Source organism: Egretta garzetta, unplaced genomic scaffold (assembly GCF_000687185.1).
Source record: "Egretta garzetta isolate BGI_Z169 unplaced genomic scaffold, ASM68718v1 scaffold313, whole genome shotgun sequence".
In the NCBI taxonomy this organism is placed as follows: domain Eukaryota; kingdom Metazoa; phylum Chordata; class Aves; order Pelecaniformes; family Ardeidae; genus Egretta; species Egretta garzetta.
The window spans coordinates 624,950-638,763 of NW_009259063.1; the positions used below are offsets into that span (position 1 = coordinate 624,950).

Genomic DNA, 13,814 nt, shown 5'->3' on the forward strand with positions numbered 1-13,814 from the left:
TAAACAAGGACTCAGATAAGGACAGTGTCTGATCACATGCAATATCTAAGAAAAATAAAATACGGTGTGAATATACAGATTAAAAAATTCTTCCTACTATTACCTCAGGTATTCTTTTTTCAGTAAAGCCTACAGAGATGATATTCAGTGACCATTTCTAGAAAAGGCCCCTCATAGCTTAATCTTACATTGTGCCAGGCCAGTTGCAGAGTTCTCTGCCTGTATGAATTCTAGTTTTAAGCCACCTTTCACCAAGTTCTGCTGGAATTGTTCTGCAAGGGCCACCTGTATGTAACAATTTCTCCATAACTTCAGGACAAGCAAGCATAATTCTTTAGCAGGTTTATTTTTTTCTGTGCTGACAGAAGGTGGGAATGTCTCCCACACTATGCACTCCTTTCCTTTTCAACCAGCATAAACTCAGGAACTGTATGAGAGGTCTTCATGGGACTTGGACCGTGAGTGGCTCGGTTCTCACATATGTGGTGAGAAACGCCTACCTGTGGGTCCCAGAATTTTCTTAAAGTAGTTCATTGCTGGGGCTGGGGCTTAGCCATGCACAGTACAGAATGAAAGTCTTAGCCTATAGAAGCACTTTGCTCCAGTGTATTGTCATTTTACTCTTCCATTTTTTAATCAAAATCTACCATGAGAGTCTGAAACTAAGGCACCTTTCTAAAGACAACATATTTGAAGAACATTAGTTACAGAGGAATAAGCTGCCTTTTTTATATTGTCAGCCTGCAGATTCTCATAGGAAAATATTAACAAGAGTTACTATTTACAAAAGAACTGATTGAGGAAAAGAAAAAAGAGCAGCATTATAAGATATACAAGCTTCTTTTATAACACAAAAATTATTTGGACCATCAGAGACCATACCTTAATGACATAGTTGCACAATACTGCTTCATGGGTAGTCCACAGGAGTATTACTCTAGTTAGATCGAGACAAGTTTTGGACAGTTTTGAGATTTGAAAGACTCCAGAAAATTGAACTCTTTAAGATTCTACAGTTCTGAGTAGATCTTAGTAGGTCTTACAGCAGACCCTCTCCTTTTATAAAAGCTGACAGGTTAAATTTACTACAGAGGCAGACTTAAGATTTCTTGATATTTGAGCATATGCTTCCACCTTCATCTGACATTTTGTATTAACTTTCATCTAGAACCACTTGAAATCCTCAATACACTTATCCACAAATACTGTGAGATATAATTATCAAGATCACAAATGCTCCAGTCTTGGGCATAGATGGACTGTATGAGTTAGGCATAATACCACAGCATGCACCAATACAGTACATGTTTACTACCATCAGAAAGTAAGTAAATTATTCTTAATTTCATTAAGGTTGTAAAACAACAAGGCTCAGTAGAATTCAGAAGTAATAGATAAAATGTCTTCAGTGCTCTCCGAAAATTCAATATACACTGGTACTAAAGTACTAAATAAAGTAAGTGTTTGTTTAAATATTCCAATAGTTTTGAACCAATCACTGTAGAAATGATCAAAACAAGTTTAATTTCTTCCAATTTTCCTCAACTCCTGTAAATCTTTGACACAAATATAAATGCTTTTGAAGGGCAATTTTGAGCTTACCTTTGAAAGTACATTTACACTTCTATATATCTAGATTGGACCAGAGGTAAGGCAAAGGTGTTAAAACAAGACGAGAGTGCCCCTCAGTGGTGATATGTTGATATACAGGTGTATGATACTTTAAAATAATATTCTGAATATTTCTTTTCATCACTCAGGGACAAATGCTCCATTAAATCACCTTCTTTCAAAACTATATCATTACTAAGAATCAGAGGGGTTTAGCACATACAATTTAATAACAAATGAATTTAAGTATGTACATCATCAGGTATAAATATTTACTATAAAACAACAATTGCTAAATACTAAATACTGAACAGCTCGTTTAGTAAAGGGTGATGAAAAAGCAGGGCCATCACAAGGAGAGGAGGATGGAATCCACCTGATCCCTATCCCTGAGTGAGCTGCAAGTTATGCAAAAAGATTGCAGCTGTCATCCAGGCAAGCACATTGTCTGCTCTGAAGCTGGGATAATGAAGCCAGTAGCAGGGTAGGGAAGCCAAACAGCTGGGATCCCTTTCTAGGGAAGGGGGCATTGGCAAAGCGATTGGAGAAGGGGCACAAGTCCTCAGCCTCTGGAGGTGACTCCTATCAGGTATGAAGGAAAGATATTCCTTCAAGGAAGATGTTATATATGGCCCAGGCAAATGGACTACCAGGGAGAGAGAGGTATCCAGTACCCGAGGGAATTAGCTGTGCTGGAGGTGATTTACGATGACCTGGGCAATCCAAAGATCCAGATGAAGTTAAGTGCACCACAACCCATGTGGTGGAAGTTTATATGGAGCACACCATTGTTGCATGCAAACTCATTGGCAGTAATGACCTGGGAAGATGGAGAGGGACCAATGGTGGATGAGTTGACTGGCCAACTCTGGGTATATGAAGAAAATCTCTCTTCCTCCCCTTGTCCTGGCTGTGCAGAAACTGTCCCAGGAGGTCCAGCAACTCAAAGAGGGTATGTCCTACTCCCCACCTGTACAGACCAGTATCTCAGCTATTAGGAGTAAGCATCCATCTGCTCAAGAGAGAGAATATAATGGGTACACACCACAAGGCACCCTATGGTACTACCTGCACGACCACAGAGACAACATGAGGAAGTGGGATGGAAAAATGTACCTCAACCCTAGAGGCATAGATACATGAGTTGCAAGGAAAAACAATCACTCAAGAGGGTTCTTCCAGGAAAATTGCTGCTCCAGCTTTCAGTGGCAGTCCCCCCGACAGCAGAAGGGCTGATCTTGCTCCTGATTTTAATGAAGGAACTCCTGACTCATATTTCAAGAAGTAACAAGTACTATAACCAGACTAGAGGGTCCCTGCCTCCAGCCAGGTAGAGGAAAGGGAAAACCAGGTTTACTGGACTGTGTGGATTCAGTGCTCTGGCACATCAAACCCACAGGAGTATAGGGCTTTAGTAGACACTGGTGCACAGTGTACCCTAATGCCCTATACAGGGGTAGAACCCATCTGTGTTTCTGGAGGGACACGGGAATCCCAATAGCTAAGCGTATTGGAGGCCAAAATGAGCCTAACTGGGAATGACTGGCAGAAGCACCCCACTGTGAGTAGCCCAGAGGCTCCGTGCATCCTTGGCATAGACTACCTCAGGAGAGGGTATTTCAATGACCTCAAAGGGTACCAGTGGGCTTTTGGTATGGCTGCCTTGGAGGAAATTAAACAGCTATCCATCTTGCCCAGTCTCTCAGAGGACCCTTCAGTTGTGGGGTTGCTGAGGGTCAAAGAACAACCAGTGCCAATCACTACCACAACATTGCACCAGTGGCAATATCACACCAACCAAGACTCCCTTGATTCCCATCCATAAGCTGACTTGTTGACTGGAGAGCCAAGGAGTGATCAGCAAGATTCACTCACCCTTTAACAGTCCCATATGGCCACTGTGAAAGCCTAATGGAGAGTGGAGACTAACAGAAGACTATCATGGCCTGAATGAAGTCACACCACTGCTGAGTGCTGCCACACCAGACATGCTAGAACTTCAATACAAACGGGAGTCAAAGGCAGCCAAGTGGTATACCACAACTGATACTGCTAATGCATTTTTCTCAATGCCTTTGGCAGCAGAGTCCAGGCCACAGTTTGGTTTCACTTGGAGGGGTGCCCAGTATACCTGGAACTGACTGCCCCAGGGGTGGAAACATAGCCCCACCATTTGCCATGGACTGATCCAGACTGCATTGGAACAAGGTGAGGCTCCAGAACATCTGCAATACATCGATGATATCATTGCATGGGGCAACATGGCAGAAGAGGTTTTTGAGAAAGGGAAGAAAACAGACAAATCCTTCTGAAAGCCAGTTTTGCCGTAAAACAAAGTAAGGTCCAAGGACCTGTGGAGGAGATCTAGTTTTTAGGAATAAAATGGCAAGATGGATGTCATCAGATCCCAATGAATATGATCAACAAAATAACAGCTATGTCTCCACCAACCAGCAAAAAGGAAACACAAGCTTTCTTAGGCACCGTGGGTTTTTCAAGAATGCATATTCCAAATTACAGTCCCATTGTAAGCCCTCTCTGTCAAATGACCCAGAAGAACAACTATTTCAAATGGGGCCCTGGGCAACAACAAGCCTTTGAACAAATTAAATGGGAGACAGTTCATGCAGTAGCCCTTGGGCCAGTCCAGGCAGGACAAGATGTAAGAAATATGGTCTACACCACAGACAGGGAGAATGGCCCTACCTGGAGCCTCTGGCAGAAAGCACCAGAGGAGACTCGAGGTCAACCCCTAGAGTTTTGGAGTTGGGGATACAAAGGATCTGAGGCCCGCTATGCTCCAACAGAGAAAGGGATCTTGGCAGCATGTGAAGGGGTTCGAGATGCTTTGGAAGTGGTTGGTACTGAAGCATAGCTCCTGTTGGCACCCCAACGGCTGGTGCTGGGCTGGATGTTCAAAGGGAGGGTCCCCTCTACACATCATGCAACTGATGCTACATGGAGTAAGTGGGTCGCACTGATCACACAAGGGGCTTGAGTAGGAAACCCCAGTTGTCCAGGAATCTTGGAAGTTATCATGGATGGGCCAGAATATTTTGGAATATTACCAGAGGATAACACACTGATGTTTTAGTTGTTGCTAAGCAGTGCTTATACTAGGTCAAGAACTCTTCAGATTTCTATGTTCTGTCAGCAAGGAGATACACAAGAAGCTGGGAGGGGGCACAGCCAGGACAGCTGACCCCAACTGGCCAAAGGGGTGTTCCATGCCATATAATGTCATGTTCAGTATATAAACTGGGGGGAGTTGGCTGGAGTACTGTTCACACATATACTGCTTTCAAAGCCTATCCTGAAACCTGCCTAGGCTCCTTCCTCCACACTGTGGAGATTATAGAAGTATAGGTCAAGAATATTCACTACTACAGGCTTAGACAAATAGCACCAGCTGATCACTGGGAACAACTGACAGGTACTAAACAATTGCAGGCGAGAACCATAATAGAACAGACAGCTGTTGTACTTTGTATGTTCATTAGCAGTTGTTATCTGATCTGATTATTTCAAGATTTTTGCCGATTTAAATAAAAACAGGCCTTGAAGTATAACTTTAGTTTAATTTTTCAGGACTAAATCATCTCCTCCATCATATTTGAGACACATAGCTGCAAAATATAGTCATGGCTGATGACACCTGGCAGCAATGATCACAAAATCTGCATTAGCAATTATTTTACACAACAGTATAATAATGTAATAATTTACTAGTTTCCAGGGATGGTGACCAACGGCTGGGAATCTGAAGCCTTCCGAGAGTTTCAGTAAAGAAATTCTACTCATGTACATCACAGGGAATTTTCTTTAAGTAAAGTAGTTCTACTTACTAATTGTAACTTTGTCTTTATCCCCCAGCATGACATTGTTCGGAGTTAGATCTCGATGAACAATCCTTTTCTCTTTATGCAAATAACGAAGAGCTAGGCAAAGCTTAAAAACAAACAGAAAGAGCCTTACAAAGATTCTTAACTACAACCTAAAAAAAAGGCACATAAAATTAAATTCATATCTGATATTAGTGTCCGATATAAGTAGTATTACTTTGTCATTTATTAGCCTACCAAACATAAATGGTGCTACTAACTACATGCAGGAAAGTCATGGTAATAAAAAAAAACAGAGGCCCTTACTTGGATAAATATATGCCATATTCTTTCTTCTGTAAACTGTTGTCGCTTTTGCTTCAAAGAGTGAAAGTGTTCTCCCAATGGCACTCCCTCTATGAGCTCCATGACTATGTACAATCTGTCATCTACATACAAGAAAATTAATTAATAGAACATTACATTTATACAGAAGGCATTTGAAAATAGAATATTTGAGGTTAAAATATATTTTAAAATATGCTATTTTTTACTTTTTAAAAATTTATTTGTACAGACAAATACATTTTAATCATAGTTCTACTCCTTGTTATTCCTATTTCCTCAATTTATATGCCAGCATCTATAAGGAATTCACTGCCTGATAATCACTCAGTGAACACGTGTATGCAGCTAACTGTTTAAAAAAAAGAAAATTAAGACAATATGGCTGAGCAATCTATATCATTCATTCTACTAGTCCCTATAGCTTTTCTCCCTACTTAGCATTCCAGTTGTAAATTTTGGATCCTTAACTCCATAGGATGAGAATGATGCTTTCTACATGTTTACATTGCATCTAGTTTTACCGATAAACAAATATACATATTATTTCTCACTATTTTTTCAATTAAAGGAATATAAGCCTGTCTGAACTGTAGCAGTTCTTGAAGAAAATATTACCCTTTATTGCTCAAATTTGATATACTCCTTCCAAGCTGTAAGTGCTTTTATTATGTATTTCTATTTCTTCGTTATGTACAATGTGGTAATTCTCCGCACTTATACTTACTTTCCAAGAAGGTTCTATAATACCGTACAACATTTGGATGACAAAGCTACAATGAGGAAAGAAATTTAGATGTTTAGAATAGTTAAACTGATGGCACAGTATTTATAATGTTTAGCTACACATTGGAAGGAAGGATTCCACAAGGATTCCACAAACTTGCTTATGAACTGCAGTGCAGTAGACCTTCGCTTCTGCCACACACACAGAGAAGTGTTGCACATTACTAGAGCAACCAGGAGGAAAATACAGCATTGATTCCTATTCGCTCTCCCTTTGATAATTGAAAGAGAGTAAATGAAGTTTGAAGACATGCAATTATGCCTGCATCAAAGTATTGGCTTTCTTAGCCTAAGAACACTGATTACCAGTCTGGTTTTTTTAATTTTCAATTACAAAAAAGACTATCTTCTCACTGCATTTTAAACCCAAGAATTCATTAAATGGAACAAAGACTCGTGAGTTTTCTATCACAACCTTTGTTCAAATACTGCCAACACAGAAAGTAAGAATCTTCAGTAACAAGCATTTGCACTGCTGCTAACACTATAGAGTAAGAAGTTTTTCAATATTGACAGCATTCAGGTAAAAGGGGCCAATATTGCTCTGATCAGACAAAAATATTAACAGCAGCTGGAAGCCTTGCTATATGAGAACTCACCATTAATAATGCTAACAGCAGAATGCCCATGTATGAAACTAGAGACCGTGAGACATACCTGCTCTTTGATGATGGTCAATTCAGAGACAATATTCTTTACACTGCTTTCTCTGTCTTTTTTGTCCTTTCCAAATGCTGGATTGTGTAAATTGACTTCTTTCATTGCCAGGAGATTTTGCCCATTATGTTTTCTAACCTACGAAAAAGATAAAACCCTTGTCAAATTAATATATGATGGGGATAGAAATTATATTATCGTGGCTATCAGATTAGTTATCAGAGTCCAAACCTGTCTCACAAAGGCTACAATCATAGCTTTTTCTGTGTATGATGTGATTAGCCAAAAGAACTGGAGCCCCACAATACAGGTTAGCAGTACACTGCTGAACTTGCCACAGTGTTTGAAGTAACGCTGTGCCCAGTGTTGCTTTCCAGATAAAACATGCTTGAATTTCTGTGGTTTTACACAGATTTGTTAGACTTTGCAATTGACAGAAATGCTGTTTGTGGAAAGGAATTAAAAGAAGGTAAAAGTAGGAAAACTAAGAGATACACTGGTCAATCTTATAAATACAAGAGGGGACAAACAAAATCACAGTAAATACTAACAAGCCCAAATATATAAAGGCCCTTTTGGACCTGCATTCCCCTACTGAAATTCAAAGGACGGTAGTGCCTAAAACAGGTATTAGACCCTCTTAATGAAGCCTCCCCTCAAACCTGTAAATTGACATCAAAAGGGAAGCTTACCTTATATACACTTCCAAAAGCTCCACTGCCAAGATGCTCTAAAATCGCGTAATTGCCTATATATTTTGTAGGTGCCTTACTCTGATTCATGCTCTCAATACTTTCAGCAATTTGCTTCAATTCATCCTCCTGGTTATAAATTAAATGAAAAGTAAATAAATAAATAATATTTCATGGTTTTCTTGTGCTAATAATATGCAAATAATACAGCTTCTTAAAGCTATGAAGATTTTACTTACCTTTAATAAATTCAGCTTTGATACCAACTCTTCATAAGCACTGATATCACGCACATAATGTCCAATATCAATGAATATTTCAAACAAGTCAGTAGGGAAAAGTCTACAAAGGTTTAAATTTTGATATATTTTAGAAACAGTGTACACAGTAGCTATTAATCTACAGCAAAGACTTTTCAATTCAATGTTTATTATTACAACTTACTTTAGAGCCTTTTAAATAATACACTTATTTTTACCAATCTATTCAGGTATTAACCCTCTAACATTACATACATAGGAGTTAAAGGACCTTTCAAAAGTCAGACTTCAGCTTCTATTGGTTGGGTACTAATATAAATGCCAGTTCTCCAAACAAGTATAAGCCTCTTCAAAGTCAATGCACATCCTGAGTTTCCAGTCATTTTCCTATTTTTTTCTTATAATACTTTATTTTATGCTTGTTGTCACATTATCTGAGTTTCTTCTTGCAATGTATTAAGTAATAGGATTAACTTTTGTCTGCATTTAAAGGATCACAACACACATCTTAGAATTTCTGTCCAAGAATTCTAGTCTAAAAGATGAAAAGGATGGAGAAAAGCAAAAGCTAACAGGTAATATGCAATATTTAATTTGTGACATGCTTAACTGAAGGTTTATTTCTTTTAAAGTTCTGGCAGAAGTAGAAATGCAGAAAATTAAGGCATTTGGCAAAATATGAAAGACAGCAAATCAGTCCAAATTTATCACTTTCAAAACTTGACATCAACCATGAACATTCATTACAAACTGGGGTCGTTTCAGCACAAAATCCACTTTTTTTAAAAGTAAAAATAACACTAAAGTTATATTTAGAATTCTAATCATTTGTGACACAGAATAAAATCATACATAACCACTACTGACAGGCAGACCTCCTAAGCAGTATGATTATGTCCTGGTTTAGCTGGGATAGAGTTAATTTTTTTCCTAGTGGCTGGCATAGTACTGTGGTTTGGATTTAGTATGAGAAGAATGTTGGCAACACACAGATGTTTTACTTGTTGCTAAGTAGCGCTTGCGCTAGTCAAGGACTTCTCAGCTCCCCATGCTCTGCCACCTGCACAAGAAGCTGGGAGGGGGCACAGCCAGGACAGCTGACCCCAGCTGGCCAAAGGGGTGTTCCATACCATATGACATCATGCTCTGTATATAAACTGGGGTAGGGGCGGGGGTTGGCCAGGGGGAAGTGATCATGGCTTGGGGACTGGCAGGGTATCAGTCAGCGGGGTGGTGAGCGGTTGCATCACTTTTTTTTTTTTTCCCCTGGGTTTTGTTTCTCTCTCTCTCTCTCTCATTGTTTTCGTGCTCTTATCTCAACCCACGTGTTTTCTTACTTTTGCTCTTCGATTCGCTCCCCCTTTCCACCTCAGGGAGAGGGTGAGCGACTGGCTGTGTGGTGTTTAGTTGCCAGCTGTGTCTAAACCATGACAGATTACTACCCTAATCCCACAAATCAAACTGTTAGGTTTTACACAGCCTTTGTAGCCAACCTGGTGAAAACTGTCATCTTACTCATAAAAATGGGTAACTGATGAAAGACATTTTCTCCTTATTGATCCAAACCTTTCAGTAACGCTCCTAAGTAAACCAGCTTGATGCAAAATCATTCCCATGTGAAGGAGCCAAGGGCTCAAAGAAAAAATTTACTGCTCCCAGTTACTTGCTGCTATCCAGGGCTGTAACTTGCATCTGCTGATCTTCAGGATAAAAGTATGGTTTATCTCCAACAGTATTAAACCTGTCCTCAACATATTTAAAAAGTTGATTTGTGGGAGAAGAAGGAGCCCCTACAGAGCCAGGTTTTCTGGCATACATACAATAGAAGTCCCCACACTGAACATCTAAATCTTGCAGGCTGCACTGATGCAATGCAGGAATGGCTAATCATAGCTATGGACAGGACCGAAGTTGCCCATTACTATTTCTTCTTGTTGAAAATAAATGACATTTAAAAAACATGTCTTTCTGATTAGAGTGACAACTTTTGAAAGCAAAGGAGCAAAAACATTTTGTTAACATACCTTTTAAAGATACATCGATTTCTTTCCATACTGAAAAGAAATCTCAGGGCTCTGAAAGCATAACACTGCAGAAGGAAAAATATTTAAATTAATGACAAATTTATACACAAATGGAAAAGCCATTGATAAACATCAAGGATTCCCCTTGACTTTACACATCAGTAAACTTTGTACTTAAATGACTAGATAGATTACATTATTAACCTGATAATGAAGAGGGTAAAAATATATTAAGTTCCTCCTCAATTTTAAAAGTAGGCAGGGTCATTTAGGGGAAAAAAGTTTTAAAAAAAAAAAAGAAAAAAGTGGGTAACTATAGTAATAGTACACACTAAGGAACATCTAAGTCTTAATCATCTCTTTTTATTTGCAGATAGCTCAAGGCTTGAGACCTGCTCTCTTCTCCAATGCTGAAAAAGGTAAATGTAATCAGTGGGTTTGTAATGCTGCAGTAGTGCATTTTTTCTGAAAAATGCAGTGTAGAACACTAAGTTCTAACAGGAGACAAAAAAGAAAAGTGAGAAAGAGAGAATGGTCTTGTTTGGGGTTTTTTTAATACTAAGTTCATCATATTTATGTACCTCAGTTTCTATCTTTATGTATCTTAGTTTTGAGATGATCTCTACCGAAGACACTTCGTTTTTAAAACAGCCACTGGCAGGTAGTTAATATGTATGCTTTTACACAACTCATCTTTAATTCAGTTTATCAAGAGTCAGTCATATGGCACATATATGGCTGACCAAACAAAGCTGACTGCATAAAGTAAGCCAAAGGGATACAGGGTATTGATATCTGAAACAATGGAAATAGTAAATGTCTTTAACATAATTTAGAATTAGTTCATTGCATCACTGACTAAACCACTACTACAATCCAGTAGGATAATCTCTATTTAGACAACGGTAACTGTGCCCTAGTGATAACTACAGAATTAATCCCCATGTTAAAAAACCAAATCTTTCAATATATAGACAACGCATTAATTAAGGCCAAACACTGCTTTTGAAGGAAGCAGGATACTTGAAGTTTCACAGAAAAGGAACTTATGTTAACGCTGTCTTTTAAAGACAATGTTTCTTTTTAGCCCAAAGCAAACTCCCCATCACAGGAGAAGGATGGTGTGTTATGTTGTCTAACATTCCACCGAGAATCACAGTCACAACTCAGCTGTACAAATAACCCAGGCTGGGTCATAGTTGCTGCCTTGAAAGTTTTTCATTTCAGACACTATATATAGACCTTACTGTATAAAGCCGATCAGTGAAGGAACATGATAATAGATTAATAATGAGATAAACAGATATTGTAAATGGCAGTAATATCTGTCTTTCTCACACTAGTACTGTGAGATTAATATTTAACATTTGTGACATGCTTCAGTTAAGGCATGATGATTTTAATATATGATGTGTATGTAGAATAAATGACTGATACCACTGCCACTGTTGAAGTAATGGAGTAAGATCACTAGGGTAGTATGGTAGGAAGAAGCTGAAAATTTAATTGTTGAAAACACAAGACAATAGAGCATTAAAGAAACCAGACCAGTATTACCAAACCAGAATTCTAAGCAAAATGCCTATGAAATTCAAAAAGGATATTCCGATAGCTGCAACTGTATTGCATAGCAGTAACAATGACAGAGGCAATAGAGAGCAGTGTGAGAATCTGAACAAGGTTTCACAAAAAAATACCCTTTTTATTGTTTGCCCGAAACAGACGTAGTTTTTATATGTGATCATTAAGTCCATCGTTAATTCACATGGCTTCATGTTTAACACAACTACAGGTGCTTAGAATCTCTTGTGAGTTATTTCCAACACATTCTGCTGGAGTCTAAAAATCTCAGTAGGCATAAACTAAGCTCCTTACAGTTCCATGAGGCAACTGTACTGAGCATATGCTCCAGTTCATTAGACTCCATGTTAGTTTCATATACCCTCTATGAAGATTTTTATCTCACCCTTAAGCAGATTTAACTGAAGTGCACTATAAAACCTCATTGCAGAAGACAGGTACCTACTGCACTGCATCTGCACTCCAACCCTAATCTGGAAGAACTGTGATGAGAAAGATGACATGATGATCAATTTTTAATTTTTGTGGAAATGCATTCCCTCACTATCCAGGCATGTCTATCTGATTAGACAGTTGAGTAGCTATGTAGTCACGTTAGTGTAGGACTAAGCCAGAAGAGAGACCAGGTGAGAGGCAGGATCCTGACTGCATTCACCTGTGCCAAGGACCTCCTCGCACTGGCCCACAGGAAGGCAACTGGAGCAGCAGCAGTTGTGTTCATCTCTGAACCCCAGGACCACTACTTTCACATAGCTTAGAGACACCAACACCATTTCACAGAGGCTGGAGAAGAGCTACCAGAGTTAATTACTACTGATAACTTCTAGCCTAAGTTTACTCAAACCAGCACATTCATGGGGATATTGACATGCAAAACCAAGAGCCATTCTACACTTAATAGATCTATATTTATCTTACATTTAAATTTGCTCTACTTCATGTGATGTTCTCCTGTATTTTATTTAACAGATTCAGAAAGATGCTCCAGAAAGAAACAGATATCAGTACAGTATCAAATCTACAGTGAGTTTCAATGAAGACCAAGGCACTAAAAAGAAGACCTGATGCTGGGCAGCCTGAAAAAGTGCAGGAGAGATTATCACAAGAAAAATAATCACTTTTCTTTAGACTATATAAGGTGTGAGAAACAAAGTTGATCAGAACACCAGAAATTGAGTCACTATTTAACTTTTAGTTCCTGGACCGTTTGTTATTCCTGGTTTTGTTTTGATGGGATTTTTTTCCCCTTTGAGTAAGATTTTTTTACTGCACTTTAAAATAAACTTTAAAATCATAAAAAATTTTCAGGGACTGTTTGGGGCTTTCACTGTGCAATGACAATAAAGGGAGTTACCTGTAATAAAACGGCTTTTTCAACATTCCTTTCTTTTGTTGGTAAAACCAGCTTTGCTATTGTATATATTCCATTTGCCTGGAAACAAGAGAAGGGTCAATATTAATAGCATTCCTTTGCATAGAAACCACAAATAAAAAACAATGTTACTTCAGATAAATCAGAAGCTAATACCAACTGACAAGCTCTCAACATCCTACTGCACACCTAAATTATAAGCTCAAATGACTTAAATATACATAAGAATTAAAGCATCGTTACATTTAAACTGAATCTGCAAAAGAGCTTGCGAACAGATAATGAATCAATGCTTCTATCTCTAGAGGTGAAGGAAATTGCAGCAACAGATGTCCCATCACCATGTGGGTATTTTGAACTGTCAGGAACCAAAAATCCAGTCTGGAGAAACACCACCAGAAGGGATAGCCTGAGGAGTATGTCTGTGCCTTCAGTAGGATTTTGTGAAAACCATACTGTATTTCAGTTTCCATTTTCATGTAACCATAGTTGTGTCCTCCATTAATGTATCCACTGTGTCAGTTTGATAGGTGGGCACTGGTAGATTTAGTTACAGTGCTGCTCCCAGTTACTTGACAAGCTCCTTGTTGGAGACTCCTCTCCAGCAGAGTTGAAGTGAATACGTGCCAGGTCTGTAGAGGCTCTGCTGCAATTCCTGACATGTT

General features: G+C 38.7%; 1 protein-coding gene across 2 annotated transcripts in view; it reads right to left on the reverse strand.

The window, feature by feature from the left end:
- The window catches only part of NEK10 (NIMA related kinase 10), a 106,509-nt gene that overhangs the window by 75,512 nt on the left and 17,183 nt on the right, over positions 1–13,814 (reverse strand). For both annotated transcript variants that reach the window (XM_035890697.1, XM_035890698.1), the window contains exons 14-21: positions 13,132–13,209; positions 10,197–10,261; positions 8,152–8,254; positions 7,913–8,041; positions 7,221–7,358; positions 6,505–6,550; positions 5,760–5,881; positions 5,457–5,559 (exon numbers count right to left, since the gene is read on the reverse strand). In XM_035890697.1, coding sequence (XP_035746590.1) covers positions 5,457–5,559; positions 5,760–5,881; positions 6,505–6,550; positions 7,221–7,358; positions 7,913–8,041; positions 8,152–8,254; positions 10,197–10,261; positions 13,132–13,209 — 784 coding nt within the window. The remainder of the gene's footprint in view (positions 1–5,456; positions 5,560–5,759; positions 5,882–6,504; positions 6,551–7,220; positions 7,359–7,912; positions 8,042–8,151; positions 8,255–10,196; positions 10,262–13,131; positions 13,210–13,814) is intronic.